A 20,885-nucleotide genomic window follows, 5' to 3' on the forward strand; every position below is an offset into this window, starting at 1 on the left:
GGCCCTTCTGAGTTGAGTTGCTGTGGTTAGAGAACTGAGAGAAAGGGGAAGGCAGGGGGCTGTGAGCTGTGACTGGCACTGTGAGCTTGGAGAAGTCACATCTCCTTTTTGGGCTTAAACCTTCAGATCACCTGTAACCCTAGGCATAATATGATTCAGTTTTACCTTCCTACTTTTAATATTCAAGATGCTGTTTCCTGGTTCTTCTTCATCTCGAGTGCTCTGGGACTCTTAGGGGAGAAAGGAGCTACAGGGCTCGTTGCTGGTTCCTCCTTCCACCCATGTGGATGTGATGAATCTTTATTGTATTTATTTATTTATTTGATACAGAGTCTTGCTATGTCACCTGGGTTGGATTGCAGTGCGTGATCTCGGCTCACTGCAAACTCCGACTTCCAGGTTCAAGCGATTCTCGTGCCTCAACCTCCCGAGTAGTTGGGATTACAGGTTTGCACCACCAAGCCCTGCTAAGTTTTTGTATTTTTAGTAGAGACAGGGTTTTGCCATGTTGGTGAGGCTGGTCTCGATCTCCTGGCCTCAAGTGCTTGACCTCCTTGACCTCCCAAAGTGCTGGAATTACAGGTAGGAGCTGTTGTGCCCGGCTGGGATATATCTTTCAAAACACACAGGCAGCACCAAGCCCACAAAGCCACAGGCCTCTCCTGTGGATCCCAGAAACAGTGGTAGCAAGCACTGATCTGGGGCAGGAAGATGGGGTGGGAGGCACTGCTGGGACCTGGGTTGTACAGATACGGACTCTTAGAGAAGGCGAGGGCCATGAACTTCAAGAGCAGGACTGCTAGGGTGATCTTGCCCACTGTCTATGACTACTGCTGGATTTCAGGTCAAAGTAACCTTTCAGATCACACTTTCTTTTATTTATAATTTATTATTATTATTCGTTTCAAAGGAAAATGCTGTTGACAGTGCTGCTTAGGACATAGGGGTATAAAGTGGAAACATACAGTCTTTGTTTAGATAGGAATGGGTTCAAATCTTGGCTCTACCACTTCATGTATCCACAAGCAAACTCTTGGGCCTCTTCCTCTCCCCACTCCCTACTGCAAACCCTTCCCTCCCTCAGATACCCCTGTCTCTATAAATGGCCACTCCATTTTTCAAATTACTCAGGCCCCAAGCCAACAAATCATTCATTGTATCCCATATTGAATCCATCAGCAGATTAGGACAGCCTTACCTTTGAAAGCTCTTCAAAGCCAGCCTTCCCCGTGACCCTCATCACTGCTGCAGTTGCCCGCACCCCTGCCATCTTGCATATACACCACTGAAGCAGCCGCCTGGGTGACCTTCATTCTTGGTTTGCTAGAATCAGCATTCTTCCCAGAAGCCAGAGGGATCCTTTGATAGCCAAAGTCAGATCGAGTCATTCTTCTTTTCAAAGCCCCCAGAGACTTCTCATCTCACTTAGTGTAAAAGACAATGTCACTACAATGGCCTTCAAGGCCATCCACAGTCCACTGTCCCTCTCACTTCACTGGCATCCCCTCTAGCCGCTTGACTTAACTCTGTCCAGATGCACTGGCTTCCCTGCTGTTCCCTGGATACATGTAGCAGGACCTTGGGTTAGCAGGGATGTGTGTGGAAAAAAAACGAGGGATTTTCTAAGGTCATGGGCTCAGGCTATGTTCTTGGGAAGCACAGTGTCTAGGACATAGCTGGCGTATTGTTCTGGGTTAGTTCTTTTTGAATATAAACTCCACATTGGTGGAATTTCTGACTGTTTTGCTCATTGATAACTCCTGAATGTCATTACATTCCCTGGCACGTAATGGATGCTCAGTGATGTGCTGTTGATGAATGAACTGAGTTTTGGAGATTTGTATTTGAAAAGAGAAAGACAGGAGCATGTGTAGATGTAAGTGCCAGGTCTGGAAACTGGAATGTGGAAGAAATGAACAGGGGAGGTGATGTTGTTTTGATCTGAAGAGAACTAGGAAGGGGGATGATGACTCTTCTTGAATACTTGCTGGTCTCCTGGAAGGGGAATTAGTTGTATTCTCTCTGTCCACCTAGGGTAAACGGTTGGAAGGAGTTACGCTGGAAGGAGTTTTCTCTAGTATGTTCAGAGGTCTGAAAATGGAATGGATTGTGTTGTCTATTAGAGAGTCCTTTTTCGGTTTAGGGTTCAAGCAGGAGCCAGTTGTCCATCCATCACTGATGACGGAGAGAGCCCCTTGCATTGTGTAGACTATTGAACGAGGTCACCCAAGTGAACTAGATCTTTAACAATCTATGATCTTGACCAACCAACCGGTTCCTCTGATTTTTCTTTCTCATGTATTTTTATGAAGAAATTGACAGTCCAACCAATGTCATCACCGATCGAGTGACTGAAGACACAGCAGCGGTCTCCTGGGACCCAGTGCAGGCTGTCATAGACAAGTATGTAGTGCGCTACACTTCTGCTGATGGGGACACCGAGGAAATGGCAGTGCACAAGGACGAGAGCAGCACTGTCCTGACGGGCCTGAAGCCAGGAGAGGCATACAAGGTCTACGTGTGGGCTGAGAGGGGCAACCAGGGGAGCAAGAAAGCTGACACCAGTGCCCTCACAGGTAACAGAAGGACGGGAGCATAAAAAGGCTTCCTCATGGCAGGGAGAAGGTTGATTTTTGAATCAGGAGGTCATTGCTCACCTGGCATCAGCTCTTTTGTTTGCAGGAGTGGGGAGGAGGGTTGCAAAAGCAATTTTGATTTTCATAATTATAATTTTTTTCCTTTTTAACATCAAACAAAAGAGACCAGCTTTTCCATTTGATACAGAAGGTCATACTTATTTGAGTTGGAATTCTGTATGCAACCCCTGCAGAATAGGGTAACACTTTCTAATTTTCATTTTTTAGATGCGAAAACTCGAAACATTGGGCCGACAGTGAATTTGAATGCTTATCTCAGTTTGTAGTGGCTGTACAGGCACTTTGCATATAATCTGGAGCTCTCTTTTAGACCATGGAAATGGTTTGTGTCCTGAGTCAACATTTACTAAATGGACCAATTCTTCCTTTAAGCTTTCAGGAACCATGAGGGTTCTCATACTTCACCCAGTCATTCTGCTCAGGTTATGGCTGCAGGGATCCTGGGACTATACTGGGACATAGCCCGGCCATTCTTTCTGCTTAAATCCTCCTCTGGTGCTTCTCTGAATTTAGAGCAGCCTGATCCTGGAGCTCGCCTGAGGTTCTCAAACACCTGGCAGGAAATCAGAGGGAAAGACTTCACTTATTGTTTGCATTCTGTTCTGGACAGTCACTGAGTACAGAGACTCTCGGAGAAGCAGAGAGGTGGTTAGGAATATGGTTTCAGAAGCTTGACTGTCCAGGTTTTAACCCCAGCTCTGCCACTGACTAACTGAGTGGCTTTGGGCAAGTTACTTTACTTCCCTTCCTGTTTCTTATCTGTAAAATGAGGGCGTATGAGTATCTCCATCACGGTGTTGTTGGGAAGGTTCCATGAGTTAATTTATATAAAGTACCTAAAACATAGTGAGTGTGGCATAAGTGAGAGCAATGAGTTGTTAGAATGTTAGTCAGTATTTAGCCCTTGAAAGATTTTGTGGTTCACAGCCTCCTGGATCCATGTGGGCCTCCAGACTTGACCTCTCCTCCAGGGGAGCAGAGGAGATGTGGACAGTAAGGATGGTGATATCTAAATCTGTTTAAAGTCGAAGTCAGCAAATCTCTGTAAAGGGCCAGAGAGTAAATATTTTTGGCTTTGGGGAGTCCAATCGTCTTTATGGAATTACTTAACTCTGCCATTGGAGTGTGAAAACAGCCGCAGACGATGATATGTAAATGGACTGGTGAGACTGTGTTCCAATTAAACTCTGTTGACAAAGATTGGCAGTGGATCAGATTTGGCCTGTGGGTTGTAGATTGCCCCTCCTTGTTTACATTACATGTGACTCTCTGTTTACTAGGATTTTGAATATTGTGAAAAGAAAGAGCAATTGGGTCGGCATTTTTAAAACGAAGTTGGAATAGAGAAGAACCTTCCCTTTTCTTAGTCGGGAATGGTGTGAGCAGCAGGGAGCCTCTGTGATGAAGCATTGCCACTGGGAGGGGGTCAGACCAGAGCTGAGTCCTGGGGGGACAAACATGAAGGATGTGGTTTACCCCCGTATGGCATTCGCAATCCTCTGTGTAGAGAAGGAAAAGATAAAGGACAGTGAGTTATGTTCCAGAGCAAACAAATATCCCTGGAGCTATGGGAACCTGAAGAGAGGGGACCTACCACAGACTGGGACAGGAGAGGGGCCGTGCGGGCTGTGGGAGGAGGTGACATCTGAGCAAAGCCTAGAGGGATGGGTGGGAGTTACGGTGAAGGCAGCATCTGCAGAAGCTAAAGTGTGAGAATATGACAGGTAATCTCAAGGGGTTTTTATGGTCTGTGCATTTGGTGCACTAGTGAAGGATGATGCCAGCTCAGAACCCTGGGCACTAAATCATTTGTCCTCCTGTCAGATGTCTGTGGTGCGTGCCGAACTCTGTTCCCCAGGGTGAGTCATTGCACGTGACTGTGCATTCCACATACTGGCCTGTCACTCTTGGCAAGTGGTCCTGTACAGATATGAAATGCAGGTGCTGTCACAAGAAGTACGGCTTTTTTTGTTGTTGAGATGGAGTCTTGCTCTGTCATCCAGGCTGGAGTGCAATGGCATGATTTCGGCTCACCACAACCTCCGCCTTCCGGGTTTAAGTGATTCTCTTGCCTCAGCCTCCTGAGTAGCTGGGATTACAGGCACGCACCACTGCACCTGGCTAATTTTTTAGATTTTTAGTAGAGATGGGGTTTCACCATGTTGGCCAGGCTGGTCTTGAACTCTTGACCTCAGGTAATCTGCCTGCCTTGGCCTCCCAAAGTGCTGGGGTTATAGGCCTGGGCCACTGCGCCTGGCCAGTACAGCCTTTTTTGAGGATGTAGTTTCTGAAAGAGGATAATAAAGACATGCTAACCATACACACAATTGCTTGGATTTTTGACTCTCTAAGGATGTACATTTTGTGGAGAAAGTGGTATTTCCTGCCTCAGATGCCATTAATAACAACTTATGTTTAAGTATTTGCTGTGCAATATCTCATTTAGTATTCACCATAACCTATGAGGTAGGTACTGGTATTTCTCTCTTCATAGCGTTGAGGAGACAGACACTTAAATTACACAGCTTGTCCAAAGTTAGCCACCAGGAAAAGGTGAAGCTCAGGTTGTCGCCCAGTTTAATCACAGAGAAACCCAGACAGGTTCTACAAGTATGATTCTTTTTATTAGTCCAGACCTCAGTTATTATCAATTAAACAGTCTCCTGATTCCCCGGCCACAGACATAATGTTTTATATGGAAAGAAATGATGGCTCCTACTTCTAGGATATTTTTCTTCTCAAAGAACATATTAGAGCAGATGCAGAGGTTTATTAGCTATAATTGCTTTCAAGTACAAGGAATCAGGAACTAGAAGAATGTATTATATAAATCCAGGCTAAAGGAGAAATTTGAATGTGAAGACCAATTCTTTTTATCCCAAAGCAACTTACAGGAAAAGTTTATTGAGTTAATCAAGATGCCAGCTTTGTCTGAAAACTCCACTTCTCATTAAATGTTACCAGCTTATTACTGGAATTTTAGATCATTTGCTTGATTAGACCTTTACGTTAACTCTATCACTGACATATTACAGACTCTGGCATTTGTCAAGGTTATCATTTTGACTGTGCCTGTGCTGGTCTTTATGGAATTAGAGGGTAGTAACGGCTACATTCTTCTTTCATCTCTCTCTTAAAGAAATTGACAGCCCAGCAAACCTGGTGACCGACCGAGTGACAGAGAATACTGCCACCATCTCCTGGGACCCAGTGCAGGCCACCATTGACAAGTACGTGGTGCGCTACACCTCTGCTGACGACCAAGAGACCAGAGAGGTTCTGGTGGGCAAGGAGCAGAGTGGCACCATCTTGACGGGCCTGAGGCCGGGCGTGGAGTACATGGTGCATGTGTGGGCCCAGAAGGGGGACCGAGAGAGCAAGAAGGCTGACACCAAGGCCCCGACAGGTAACAAAAGAGGGATGGTCAATTGGAATTGAGTTTTGAGCTTGTGGATTTGAGTGGGTATGGTATCAAAGGATGTGGCCTGAGCAGATAGACTTTGCAATTAGAAGTCTTAAAGATGGAAGACTGAGCCCCAGTGGTGATGGCAGTGGGCCGCTCTTCCCTGACAGTGATGAGCTGTTCACGAGACCACTCGGCCCACTGGGAGGGAGAAGTAAAGTCTTATGGTAACAATGCTTTTAGCAGACTCAGTGAGGATGTGTACAGGATCTGGTCATTGCAGTGCTTGTGATAATAGTTTTAGAGTGCTCATCAGTGAAGTAGCCCTTGATAAAATGTTAAGTTAGGAGCCCTAAATGTCATGGCAGCTGTTTAACTGGAGGTCATGATGTGCCATATGCCACTGAGAAGACATCGTTCCTCCCACATTTTAGGGAACTGAAAGCCAAGAAAGAATGCCTTATTTATAATGATTCCTCCTTTGAAATTCAGAACAAAGGGCTACTTTCTCCCTAGACTCCCAGCGGAGACTCAGGATGAGAATGCCATTGCATTCTTCTGAAATAGTTCTGGAAGATGAAAATGGTGAAGATGGGGGGTTGAATATGCCTTCCATGGCTTCAGAGCTTAAACTTTTCCAAACATTTCCTTCCAGACATTGACAGCCCCAAAAACCTGGTGACTGACCGGGTGACAGAGAATATGGCCACTGTCTCCTGGGACCCGGTGCAGGCCACCATTGACAAGTACGTGGTGCGCTACACCTCTGCTGATGGAGACACCAGGGAGGTTCCGGTGGGGAAGGAGCAGAGCAGCACCGTCCTGACGGGCCTGAGGCCGGGCGTGGAGTACACGGTGCACGTGTGGGCCCAGAAGGGGGACCAGGAGAGCAAGAAGGCCGACACCAAGGCCCAGACAGGTAAGGAGTGAGCATTATTGCTGTGCTGCTGCTATGCTCAGGATCTGTCTACATGGAGTTTTCTTCTCTGACCTTGGGATAAAGGGGGGCTTTATGGAAGAGCAGGTTGGTATCCTCCCATAATGCATTGTACCGCTCACTTCCTTTTATTGGCCTCTCTTAGAATGCCTATTGCGTGTGGTGGTCTCCAAACTCTGGTCTTTAAAGATGGCTGGCCACCGTGCATAGTCCTTTGTTCTTATGCCTGTGTCCCTTTGTCATTAACACACTAACTGCTTCACCTTGACGGGAATAAATATCAGGAAGTAACTATCATGCTGAGGGAGGCAGACTTAGGGATTGTGATCAATAAACACCTTAAAAAAATACTCCTCGCCTGTTTAAACCCTTGGCAAGCTTGTTTTTGTTCCTGGCCTCTCTCTGAATGAATGTTTTAGGCAGAAATAATAAGTGTTTCATGAGTTAAACATAAGCAAATATCTAGTCATTTTTAGTCCTCCAAATGTATCATTTTAGTATTTACATCTATTTTCATGTAATAATCCATACTTCCTTACTGAAATCTTCTCCTCTCTCTCGGCTTGGGCCACCTGTGGGCCAGCCGCCTGCTCCAGGCAGGGGATACACACAGTTTCTTCCGTATTTCTTCCTGTGTACCCCAGGCACTGCTCTTTTAGCTTGCTGTATGCAGTTTTTCACCCATTTATCTTTGGCGTTGCTGGGAGAGGTAAATTGATGAGAGCTGAGGGGTAAGGATGGGGAGAGGTGAAGGTCAGGAAGGAGGAGAGATGAAGGGTCAAGGGGAAGGAGAGGTGAGGGGTCAGGAGGGGGAGAGGTGAGGGGTCAGGAGGGTGAGAGGTGAGAGGTCAGGAGGGGAGAGGTGAGGGGTCAGAAGGGGAGAGGTGAGGGGTCAGGAGGGGGAGAAGTGAGGGGTCAGGAAGGAAGAAGTGAGGGGTCACGAGGAGAGGTGAGGGGTCAGGAGGGGGAGAGGTGAGGGGTCAGGAGGGGGAGAGGTGAGGGGTCAGGAAGGGAGAAGTGAGGGGTCATGAAGAGGAGAGGTGAGGGGTCAGGAGGGGAGAGGTGAGGGGTCAGGAGGGGGAGAAGGGAGGGGTCAGGATGGGGAGAGGTGAAGGGTCAGGAGAGGGAGAGGTGAGGGGTCAGTAAGAGGAGCGGTGAGGGGTCAGGAGGGGAGAGGTGAGGGGTCAGGAGGGGGAGAGGTGAGGGGTCAGGAGGGGAGAAGTGAGGGATTAGGAGGTGGAGAGGTCAGGGGTCAGGAGGGGGATAGGTGAGGGGTCAGGAGGTGGAGAGGTGAGGGTTCAGGACGGGGAGAGGTGAGGGGTCAGGAGGGGAGAATTTGAGGGGTTAAGGAGGAAGAAAAGTGAGGGGTCAAGAGAAAAGACAAGCCATGGGTTAAGGAGGAGGGAGGCCAGGATCATGGAAGGTCATGCTTGACTATTTAACAGGTGTTTGGGCCTGCCCTGGAGCCTGATGAGTGCTAAAGCCAGCTGTGTCATGAAGCACTTCTGTCCTCCTCTTCCACTGTGGGTCTCACTATAGTGTCTTCCACTGGTCTCCTACGCCCCTTCCTCTGCCAATACATCAGGGGTTTCCCCAGCACCTCTGGTGGGGTCGCCTTGCCCCTCTAGGTGGTCCTCTTGGACAGCTTCTAATGCAACCCCAGGCCTACCCTGGTGTGCTGGGCCCAAGTCTGGTCCATGGAGAACCTGCGTGCATCCTTTGTCCATTCAACCGGATGTGCAGCTCTTTTGCAATGCTACAGCTTCTCTTTGCTCTGTGTCAGAGCAACCAACTATGTCCTTACCTCTTAGATATTTTAGGCATATGTCAGACATCAGCGCATAGTGTTCCTCAAGCTTTGGGCAGGGTTTCTCACCCTTGGCTCTGTTGCTATTTAGGCTGGATAATTGTCTGTTGCAGGGGTCTGTCTTGTGCATTGTAAGATGTTTAGCAGCATCCCTGATGTCTCCCCGATCCCACACTGAGTTGTGACAACCAGAAGTGTCTCTAGACACTGTTGATGGTCCCTGGTTGAGAATTGCTGCTCTAGGGTATACAAAACAAAGAACGTAAAGGATTTCATTGAAAACTGCTTATTCAAACAGTTGGGCCTCACTCATGGGACTCACAGCATATGTTTTTCCAAATAAATCCCTTCTTAAAGTCCCACCTCATTGGCCTCTCCAGCCTCTTTTATAGGGTGAAGATGATTGGTCAGCTAAGGGTCACAAAACGGTTGTTGATCTTGCCTTAACTGTGGTCCCTCAGGTTGGAATGTAGATACCCATTTTCTTGGAGTTACAGCCTAAACCAACATGTGTAATAGGATGTATGAGAAAGACTTTGGGAAAATGGCTTTTACAATGAATTATTTAGAACAAAGCAATGCTAGTATTTTTGTGTGTGTGTATGAATGTCTTTTTAAGTATCTTCTGTATGTGTGGTATGGCGGAGCATAATTTCTTGTATTTATAACGTATTAACAAACTGCTGTTAATAATGATAGCTTATGGTCATTGTGCATCTACTAGTGCTAAGAACTGTCGTAATAGACATTTGTTTCTTTTTAAAAAAATTGATACATAATAATATACATATTTATAGGTACATGTGATATTTTAATACATGCATGCAACATGTGATGATCAAATCAGGATAATCAGGATATCCATCACCTCAAACATTTGGCGTTCCTTTGTGTTAGGAACATGTCAAATCTTCTCCTCTGGCTATTTTGAAATGTACAATAAATGATTGTTAACTGTAGTCATTCTACTGTGCTATCAAACACTAGAACATATTTCTTCTATCTAACTGTATTTTGGACCCTTATGCCAACTTGTCTTCATTCCCCTGCTCTTCCCAGCCTCTGCCATCATTTTCCTTTCAAATTCCATGAGATCAATTTTTTTTAGCTCCCACATGCGAGTAAGAACGTGCAATATTTGTCTTTCTGTGCCTGGCTTATTTCACTTAACATAATAACCTCCAGTTTAATCCGTGTTGCTGCAAATGAAGGGATTTTATTCCTTTTTATGGCTGAATAGTATTGAATTTTGTGTGTGTGTGTGCGCGTGCACGTGTGTGTGTGTATATATATATCATATTTTTTCATATTACATATATAAAATGTGATATGTATATCACATTTTCTTTATTCATTCACTAGTGGACAGTTAGGTTAATTCAGTATTTTGGCTATTGTGAATAATACTGCAGTAAACATGGGCATGCAGATATCTCTTTGATATACTGATTTCCATTTTTTTTTTTTTTGGATGTGTACTCAACAATGAGATTGCCGGATCATATGATACATCTACTTTTAGTTCTTTGAGGAAGCTCCATGCTTTTATTCGTAGTGGCTGTTCTAATTGCCATTCCTACCAGCAGTGTACTAGCATTCCTCTTTCTCCACATCCCCACCAGTACCTGTTATTGTTTGTCTTTATGATGATAGCAATTTTAACTGGGATGAGATGATACCTCACTGTGGTTTTGATTTGCATTTCCTTGGTGATTAGTGATGTTGAACATTTTTTCATAAATGTTTGTTGGCCATTTGTATGTCTTCTTTTGAGAAATGTCTATTTAGATCATTTGCCCATTTTAAAATAAGATTATTGTTATTATTATTTTGCTATAGAGTTATTTGAACTCCCTATGTATTCTGTTTATTAATACTTTATCACATAGACAGTTTGCAAATAGTTTTTCCCATTATGTAGGTTGTCTCTTCATTCTCTCTAATATTTCCTTTGCTGCACAGAAGCTTTTTAGCTTGATATAGTTCCATTTGTCTATTTTTGCTTTTGTTGCCTGTGCTTTTGAGGTCTTACCCAAAAAATCTTTGCCTAGACCAATGTTCTAAAGTGTTTCCCCAAAGTTTTCTTCTGTAATTTCATTGTTTCAGGTCTTACATTTAATTCTTTAATTCATTTAAATTTAATTTTGGAATAAGGTGGGAGATAGAGGTCTAGTTTTATTCTTCTGCATGTGGATATTCAGTTTTTCTAGAACCATTTATTGAAGAGACTGTTCTGTCCCCACTGGATGTTCTTGCTACTTTGTCAAAAATCAGTTGGCTGTAAATACGTGGATTTATTTCTGGGTTCTCTATTCTGTTCCATTGGTCTATGTGTCTGTTTTTATGTCAGTATCATGCTATTTTGGTTACTGTAGTTTTGTAGTACATATTAAAGTCAGCCTCCAGCTTTGTTATTTTTGCTCAGTATTGCTTTGGCTATTTGGGGTCTTCTGTGGTTCCACATGAATTTTAGAATTGTTTTTTCTAGGCTCATGCTTGTAATCCCACTTTGGGAGGTTGAGGCAGGCAGATCACCTGAGGTCAGGAGTTCAAGACCAGCCTGGCCAACATGTTGAAACTCCATCTCTACTAAAAATACAAAAATTAGCTGGGCATGTTGGTGGGTGCCTGTAATCCCAGCTACTCGGGAGGCTGAGGCAGGAGAATTGCTTGAACGTGGAAGGTGGAGGTTGCAGTGAGCTAAGATCGCATCATTGCACTGCAACCTGGGCAAAAAGAGTGAAACTCTGTCTCAAAAAAAACAAAGAAACTCCCAAAATTTAGCTCAGCCTAGTGGTACATGCCTGTAACCCCAGCAACTGGGGAGGCTGAAGCAGGAGAATCACTTGAATCTGGGAAATAGAGGTTGCAGTGAGCAATATTCATATCTCTCCCCAGACTTGGGACATTTTCAGCTATTATTTCATTAAGTAGGCTTTATATGTATTTTTACATCTCTTTTTTTCAGGAGCTCCTATAATATGAATATCCACTTAATAGTATCCCATAGGTTTTGTAGGCTTTCTTCACTCTTTTTCATTTTTATTTATTTTTCTCTTACTGGGTAATGTCAAACAACTTATCTTCAAGTTCAGAGATTCTTTTTTTTCTGCTAGATCAAGTCTGCTGTTGAAGCTCTTTATTACTTTTTTTATTTCATTCTTGGATTTGTTAGCTGTGTTTCTTTTTTATGATATCTATCTCTTCATTGAATTTCTCATTCATATCATGTATTATTTTTCTGATTTCATCAAATTGTCTATCTCTATTTTTTGAATTTCATTAAGTTTCCTTAAAAATCATTATTTTGAATTCCTTTTCTGACAATGTATTGATTTCTTTTTAATTGGGGTCTGTTTCTGGAGAGTTATTTTGTTCCTTTGGTGATATCATATTTTCTTGCTTTTTTCATGTTCCTTGTGTCCCTGCATTGAGGTCTGTGCATCTGGTGGAACAATTGCCTCTTCCAAACTTTCTAAAGTGGATTTCTTAGAGAAATACTTTTACCTTGGTTGCATTTTAATGTGCCAGTTGGGAAGGGTGGTTCACGTAGGTCCAGTGGTATAGTCTCTGAGCAGCTTCTTTGGCTGTGTTTGACATCAGCAAGAAGTATGGGCATATCAGTGGCCTAGACTATAGCAGTTTGTGGTAGTGGTGGTGGCAGCAGTGGTGGCAGCATAGGTTGTTAATGTCCTTGGTGGCAAGGGCTATTACGGCAAGAGCTATTCTATTCTCATTTTCTCCACAATGGGAAGACTTAGCTGAAGGGATCTCTCTTGGTGTCAGGTCTGACATGGCTTGGAAGCGGCTGCCATGGCACTGGGTTTCAAGTACAGGTGCTCAAAGCAACTGTGGGGCAAAGTCTTACTTAGGATTAGGGTCTTGTGAACCTATAGCGGCACTTGAGTCTTGGAATGCAGAATGATCTCTGTGTCAGGGCTAAATATAGGTTGCCATAGTGCTGAGCAGCTTGGCTTCAGGAGGTCAGGTTGTAACTGTAATCCTACCCCTGGTGGGCAGGGCATAGCCCTGGTTTAACTCAGAGGAAGAAGAAGTGCTCTGGAAGTTTGAGCTCATGGTGCAGGGTATGGCTGTAATTGCTGTAATTTGGGAGCCTGCACCAATAGAGCTCAGTGGCAACTTGGATCCCTAGGGTGAGGAATTGTGTAGTGGTGATTCTAGACTCTACAATGGTGGGACTTGGAAGTATCCCAGTCTCTGTGAGGCCAGGTGCAGCAGCAGCAAGTACCCCAAAATAATCAGGCACACTGTTTTTTGGGATCAAGCAGGGCAAGGAGCAGCACGGCAGTGACTCTACTCCCTGGGAGAGGATTGTCTCAGGAGCTCAGACTCAAGGGGCCTAGTCCAGCTCTAGGGATGCAGAATACTAGAGCTCTCGGGCTGGTAGGGTTGGGTGTCTCAGCCAGCCACTGCTGTATTTCCCTGGGACCTAGGGTACTGTGTCAGCAGAGCCCTAAGATGTGCAGCTGCTCAGCTTGGCTGAGCCACTGATTCCACAGTGGGCAATGTGCCATTCCAGCTCAGTCCTGAGGGATATGACTATTCTGAATGGCCTCAACACCATTTTCCTGGAATATAGGGCTCTGTCAAAATCATTGTTCACTTAGGAGCTGAAACTAGTGCAATTTCAGCTCAGGTCCCTACAGGTAGGGTGCTGCCTACCGTGAGAGAAGGGAATGGAGCTCTTTTACCAAAGTACTGATTCTCCAGAAAAGAGTGTGCAGCCTCAGCTCTGATCTGAGTGGGTAGGGAAGGGGGACATGGAGTGGTTCCATATCTGCTTGGACCCATGGGGAAAGGTGTAACAGTTACTCACAGCTCCACTTGGAGATGTCAGGACACTGGGTGCTGGTGTCTCAGCAGCAGTTTACCCTCAGGGATGAAGGCAGTATCCCAGTCTCTGTGAGGCCAGGTACAGTAGCAGCAAGTAGCTGAGGGGTGAATGGCTACTCACCCCCAGAGCAAGACACATGCCAACAGTAGGTCCACTTCTAAGATGGTGTAACACAATTGCCCTGCAGGCCACAGTGGGTGGGACACAGTGTTGGCTCCATCTCTGAGGGAGCGCAGTTGTGTGCCTGTAGGCAGCTACCTTAGCTGTGCTTAGTGCCTGTGAGAGCTGTACAAGATCCCGATGGTGAGGATGGTAGATGTACAAGGTGCTGATATGGGCTACTGGGATCTTCCTGCTTACCTTTTGCTGTTAGGAGAAGTTCTTCCTGGTTTCCAGCTGATCTCAGCTGGGCAATGGGGTGGTGGGGCCCCAGTGTTTCCTTCTGTTCTCTATGTGGCCATCCTGAGTTTCTGTGCTCACCAGGGTTTCTGCTTCTCCTTTGACATAATCCTGCACTCTTCTTTACTTATTTTTTTTTAAAGTGTTTGTTTATTCTTTGTTTTAGTTGTTTTTGTGCAGAAGATGAGTGTCAGAGGATTCTAAGTGGCCATCTTGCTGATGTCACACTAGGGAACATGTTATTAACTCATATAACACTCACAATAACTCTGTAGAATATGTGCTAATATTATTTTCTCCTGACTTTTTTTTCTTATGGAGAAAATTTAGGCAGAGAGGTAGGTTTGCCCTTGATTACATTTTAAATTATAGAGTGAATATTCTGTGGCTTCAGAGTGGTAAACTCTGTAATAGTTTAACATTTTCAAAGCCCCTTTTCTGCATGACATTGTTTTCTCTTGGTGTACAGAGCTACTGAGAGATAAGTGCAATAATCATTCACAACCCCGTTTTACAAATACAGAAGTAAAGCAAAGCAACTTGCCCAATGTCACAAAAACAAGTTAGTCATTTATGAAATTAGATACATGCATAGAATATTCATGCTTGAAAGAATCTGAAAAGTCCATGTAACCCAAACCTCAGATTTTACAGATGAAGAAGCTGAGGCCCAGCCAGGGGCAGCTGAGTTGTCCAGGGCCACAGCTAGCAGATGGTAGAGCTGGGATTAGATCACTAGTAACCTGGCTCCATCCTGCGCCTCTGCTCTGCCTCTCTGGGCTGGGACTAGAACCCTGCTCTTCTGATTTTGAATTTAGTACTCATACCACTCTCTTGTGCTGCCTTGTTGAAAATCCAAGAATCCAGCTGTGGGGAGCTATATCCATGAAACAACTGGAAACAACATATGATATGGAGAAACCGTAAAGACGGGAAACCCACCTCGCCATAAGTAAAATGCCCAGAAGATCTCACTCTTTGGTACCTGTTAATAGTGTTTATTGATCAGCATTTTTTTTTTCCAGACATTGACAGCCCCCAAAACCTGGTGACCGACCGGGTGACAGAGAATATGGCCATTGTCTCCTGGGACCCAGTGCAGGCCACCATTGACAGGTATGTGGTGCACTACACCTCTGCTGAGGACGGAGAGACCAGGGATGTTCCAGTGGAGAAGGAGGAGAGGAGCACTGTCCTGACGGGTCTGAGACCAGGCATGGAGTACACGGTGCACGTGTGGGCCCAGAAGGGGGCCCAGGAGAGCAAGAAGGCCGGCATGAAGGCCCAGACAGGTAAAGAGCATTGTTCTTTGGGAATATAAGAGCTTTTATGCTAAGTCAATGGATGACAAGTTTTGTTTTCCTTCTCTAACATTGGCAAAAATCAATGATTAATGGAAGGGTGAGAGGGCATCCCTTCGTAACAGATTGCACGCACCATCCCTCATTTCCCTTTAACTAGTTTCCTTGTGGAACGTCTCCAGGCTATGACTGAACGGTCATGTCCATCAACTCCTCTTCCGATAGCATGGATCTTTTACTGTAGACAGTATCGAGGGTCTCTTAGTGAGTTTGTGAGTGGGAATAGAAAATCAAAATCAAATATTGTTAATAGTATATTGAAATTTTGACTTTAAGAATGTAGACATCACATCTGCCATAGCAAGAAGATGTATATCATTTGTTTTATGACAAATAAATCTTGTTATAACTATAAAACAAATTTATAACTAGAAATTATGATAAGTTCTATGAAGGAGATGACATGGTGTAGGTATAGAGAATAATGAGGCGGTGATGTTTCTCAGATGGGATGGGTAAATAGTAATAGGATACACACTGACCGAAACACCCAAATAATGGGTGCCTAAACAAGAAAGGAGTATATTCCTCTCTGTGGAATAGCAGAGTGTATGTGAGGCAGAGTTTTGAAGATAAGGATAGCTCCTGCATTATATTTTTATTTTAGAGGAAGCAATATCTAACCATATTTTGTACAGTGATTTAATCAGCAAACCAGCATGACAGTGAGTCTGTGACATACTAGAGGATATTCAACCAGGGTTTTACTTTTTGCAGATTCTTTTAATAACATGCAGTGAGCACTTTCCATGTGCCCTACCCCCTACTAGGCACTGGGAACACAGGAGAATAGGATGCAGCCCTCCTCTGGGAGCTTACGTTTGGAATTGGCTTTTAGAATCTTCTACTATGAAATAGGAAGTCTTCACTGACAAGATGCCAGATACAAAATTGTTAGTTCCTTGTGAGCAGAGACCATGTCTTTTCCAACTCTGGATTTTGCACACTGTCTAGAGCATTCCACGTACAGAGTTGGGGCTTGATATACCCGTTACTAGATGAATAAAAGATTTGTTTTTGCTAAACACTTGGTAGAGGTAACAGCCCGTATTTTCAGGTTCTGGTCTATTGTGCTTTCTATTGAGGAGCAAGGTATATCTCAGGGGAGAAGATGATGTCTGTGAAACAGCTAAAAATGAAGCAAGAGCGTAAGAGGTGGAAACCCCACAAAACATGACAGGGTTTCACCCTACACTAAGCGACTGCCAGTTTCTGCACTCTGAGACCTGTTCATAGCACATATTCATCAGCATTTTTTTTTCAGACATTGACAGCCCCAAAAACCTGGTCACTGACCGGGTGACAGAGAATATGGCCACTGTCTCCTGGGACCCGGTGCAGGCCTCCATTGACAAGTATGTGGTGCGCTACACCTCTGCTGATGGAGACACCAGGGAGGTTCCGGTGGGGAAGGAGCAGAGCAGCACCGTCCTGACGGGCCTGAGGCCGGGCGTGGAGTACACGGTGCACGTGTGGGCCCAGAAGGGGGACCAGGAGAGCAAGAAGGCCGACACCAAGGCCCAGACAGGTAATAGGAGGGAAGGGGAGGGCAAACCGGGGTAATTAATGCAGGTTGATCTGTTGCAGCTGAGTAATGATGCGGCTGCTTTTGGTGTCTGTAACCTCAGAGCTGCAGACTGATTTCGGAGAGTTTGCTGGCAAAAAAACTTTCATTAGCCTGAAGAAAGAACAAAGTGTTACAAGAAAGAGCTCCCGATCCAGACCCTTAGAGAGGGTTCTTGGATCTGGGGCAGGAAAGAGTTCAGGGCAAGTAATCAGAGTAAAGTGAAAGCAAGTTTATTAGGAAAGTGAAGGAATAAAAGAATGGCTACTAGCCCTAGGCAGAGCAGCCCTGAGGACTGCTGGCGGTCCATTTTTATGGTTATTTCTTGATGACATGCTAAATAAGGCGTGGATTATTCATTCCTCCCCTTTTTAGACCATATAGGGGAACTTCCTGACTTGTCGCCGTGGAATTCGTGAACTGTCATGGTGCTGGAGGGAGTGTAGTCGTGAGGATGACCAGAGGTCACTCTTGTTGTGCTGAGTTCTATGAAGGAGATGAACATGGTGTAGGTACAGAGAATTATGGGGTAAGGGTGTCTTGTAGATGGGAAGGGTGAGTAGTAATAGGATATACAGGAACACTCAAATAACAGTTGCTTAAGCGGGAATGGAGCATATTCCTCTTCGTAGAATGGCAAGGGCTGATACAGTAGCTCCTCATCCAGGAGAGGAGCCTCATCCAGGCTTCTTCTGTGACTGTTGCTTAGTCATCCCCAGCAAGTTGCCCTCCTTTACCTGGTCACTACCCAGTCCCCATTGTAGCCAGTGGGAAGAGGCATGAGGTCAGGGCATGACTGGGACGTTGCACACATCAGTTCTTATCTTCCATTGCTGGGTCCCAGACAGAGTTCACTGCAGAAAAGGCTAGGAAATGAGATCTTCAGCTGGATGGCCCTGTGCCCAGCTTTAACTTTGGTTATGCTGTCCTGTCCAACACAGCAGCTGCTAGCTACATGTGGCTATTTAAATTATTTCTATTTTTATTTTATCTTCAGAGACAGGGTCTCACTCTGTTAGCTAGGCTGGAGTACAGTGGTATGATCACGGTTCACTGTAGGCTTGACCTCCCAAGCTCAAGCCATCCTCCCACCTCAGCTTCCCAAGTATCTGGGACCACAAGTACATGCCACCGCTCCTGACTAATTTTTTATTTTTTTAGAGATGGGGGTCTCACTATGTTGAACTCCTAGGCTCAAGTGGTCCTCCTGCCTCAGCTTCCCAAAGTGCTGGGATTACAGGCGTGGGTCACCACGCCCAGCCTAAATTTTAACTAATTTAAAATAATTGAAATAAAATTTTCTCACTTGGATTAGCCACATTTCAAATGGTCAGTAGCCACATGTGACTAACAACTACAGTATTGGACTGTGCAGATTGTAGAATATTTTCATCATTGCAGGGAGATCGTTGGTTAGTGAGTGTGCTTATAGAAGAAGGAGGAGAATGGATGTTGGGGAAAGCTAGCCATTTCTGGCAGAGGGAAGAGTATGTGTAATGGCCCTCAGCTGGAACAGTACCTGGCATGGTTCGAGAAAGAAAAGAGGCTGGTTTTGCTGGAGCATAGAGGGTGGGAGAGGAAGTGGCCTGAGATGAGGTGGGAGGAGCAGAGGCAGGTCAGCCAGAACCATGTGGCGCTTAGAGGACAAAGTGGGCCATGTTAATTCATACTAGAAGAGTGATAGTATGCAATGTTTATTTAAAAAAACATTTTCCAGGCCACAGTGAGGAGACTAAATGGAAAGAAATGACAAGGAAAGAAGTGGGGAGATTAGTAGAGAAGCTGCTAGGAAAGTCGGATGCAAGATGCGAATGGTCTAGATAAGTGTGATGGCAGAAGGGTAGAGAACAGGGAGTGTCTGGAATATATTTTTGAGGTAAGAATGATAATACCTGTTGACAGATGTGGAGTCGGAAGAAAATGAGGACTCAAGTGTGGCCTGTGTTTTTTATTTGAGCAACATGGAAGATTGGACCACCATTTCTTGAGAGGGGAGACTGAGAAATAAAAAGTTTGGGGAGGAACGTCAAGACTTTTAAATATTTAAGTTCAAGATATTCGTGAGATTCCTTGGTTAATTGAGTGATTTGTTTATTGATTACATAGCTATTTACTGAGTGTCCAATACAGGCCAGGCGCTGTGGTGGAGATGCAGTTGTATAAACTCGTCAGGGGCTCAGAATTAATAGATACTGTGGAGTGATTAGCATCTAGTTGGTATTTAAAGCCATAGGCATGAATGAGATCACCTGGGAGGAACAGTAGAGAGAGAAAAAGAGAGAGCTTTGGGACAGTTGCAGTGGCCCTTACCTGTAATCCCAGAACATCGGAAGGCTGAGGTAGGTAAATCACTTGAGCTCAGGAGTTCAAGACCAGCCTGGTGAAATCCTGTCTTTACTAAAAAAAAAATACAAAACTTGGCTGGGTATGGTGGCGTACACCTGTATTCCCAGCTACTAGGGAGGGTGAGGTGGGAGGATTGCTTGAGCCTGGGAGGGCAAGGCTGCAGTGAGCTATGATAGCACCACTGCTCTCCAGCTTGGGTGACAGAGCAAGACCCTGTCTCAGAAAAACAAAACAAAACAAACAACAAAGAAAGGGAACTTTGGGTGCTCCAGTGTTTGAAGGTTGCTAACAAAGGACTGAAGAAGATCCAGCGAGTTAGGAAAATCAAGGGAGTATGTAGTCATAGAAGCCAAGCAACAAGAGGGTTCCAAGAAGGAGGGAGTGGATCAGCTCTGCCACCCATAAGTAGTGTAAAGTTGAGAAGAGCAAGTATCCAGCACATGTGGCAGCATGGATGTTGTTGGTGACCTAGACTAGCAGATTTAGTTGTGTGGCATAGAAAGATGCACACACAATTGATTGGAGAGTGAGCGATGAAGTTAAGGTACGTAGACATTTCTCCTGAGACAATCTGTCAGTTCAGGAATGCAGAGAAATGGAATGATATGGGGAAGGATGGGGGATCCCAGACCTTGCTAGTCTGGGACTGATGACAGAGAAGAAGAGATTGATGATACAGGAGAGAGAAGGCAGATCCACAGCAGAAGCCTTGAGAGGGTGGGAAGGCCCAAAATTCAGAGCGAAGAGTATTGGCTTCCACGTAAGAAGTCAATAGGAACCTGACCTAGACCCTCCATTTCCCTGGGCCTCCATTCTCCTCCCCTTTGGTAAGTCAGGAAGGTTGGAGGATATGACTTCTCGGCTCTTAAATTCTGTGAAACAAAATAACTGGATACCATGGAGATCATAAAAGTGGTTATACCCACAGCAGTTCTGGTGGCTTATCTTGTTGGTCAGGAAGTTTTATTGTCATTTTGGTGAGAATTACAAGGACAGAAAATTTCCATATTAACAAACTGGGAGAAGATCTGATTCCTTCTAGTTTTGGATCCAGTGGTTTGTTTCCTTGGAAATGGGGACCAGGAGCCTGTACTCAGGTTTTAAGTGGAATTCTACCATTAGTAACGATAACATGATGAAAACCTCCTGGTGATGGGGTGGTGGGATGGGATGCTTTCCTCTGTTGTAAAGTTCAGCCTTTTCTAAATCTTCTTTAAAAGAAATTGACAACCCCAAAAACCTGGTGATTGACCGGGTGACAGAGAATACGGCCACTGTCTCCTGGGACCCGGTGCAGGCCTCCATTGACAAGTACGTGGTGCGCTACACCTCTGCTGACCGAGAGACCAGGGAGGTTCCGGTGGCGAAGGAGCAGAGCAGCACCGTCCTGACGGGCCTGAGGCCGGGCGTGGAGTACACGGTGCACGTGTGGGCCCAGAAGGGGGACCAGGAGAGCAAGAAGGCCGACGCCAAGGCCCAGACAGGTACTGAGAAGGACCAGGACAGGGGAACCCCTCACACCAGGAGAGAGCCTTCCTCCATCAGTGGGCTGGGGA

The 20,885-nt window shown here is 45.2% G+C and overlaps 1 protein-coding gene across 1 annotated transcript in view; it reads left to right on the forward strand.

Annotated features, from left to right (window-relative positions):
• TNN (tenascin N) overlaps positions 1 to 20,885 on the forward strand; it is a 57,019-nt gene that overhangs the window by 12,686 nt on the left and 23,448 nt on the right. Inside the window, exons 6-11 of the mRNA XM_012444388.3 lie at positions 2,313 to 2,576; positions 5,797 to 6,063; positions 6,716 to 6,979; positions 15,084 to 15,350; positions 16,684 to 16,947; positions 20,550 to 20,813. Coding sequence (XP_012299811.2) covers positions 2,313 to 2,576; positions 5,797 to 6,063; positions 6,716 to 6,979; positions 15,084 to 15,350; positions 16,684 to 16,947; positions 20,550 to 20,813 — 1,590 coding nt within the window. The remainder of the gene's footprint in view (positions 1 to 2,312; positions 2,577 to 5,796; positions 6,064 to 6,715; positions 6,980 to 15,083; positions 15,351 to 16,683; positions 16,948 to 20,549; positions 20,814 to 20,885) is intronic.

The sequence above is a fragment of the Aotus nancymaae genome, unplaced genomic scaffold (genome assembly GCF_030222135.1).
Source record: "Aotus nancymaae isolate 86718 unplaced genomic scaffold, 86718_ANA_hifiasm-v0.15.2.pri h1tg000108l, whole genome shotgun sequence".
Classification (NCBI taxonomy): domain Eukaryota; kingdom Metazoa; phylum Chordata; class Mammalia; order Primates; family Aotidae; genus Aotus; species Aotus nancymaae.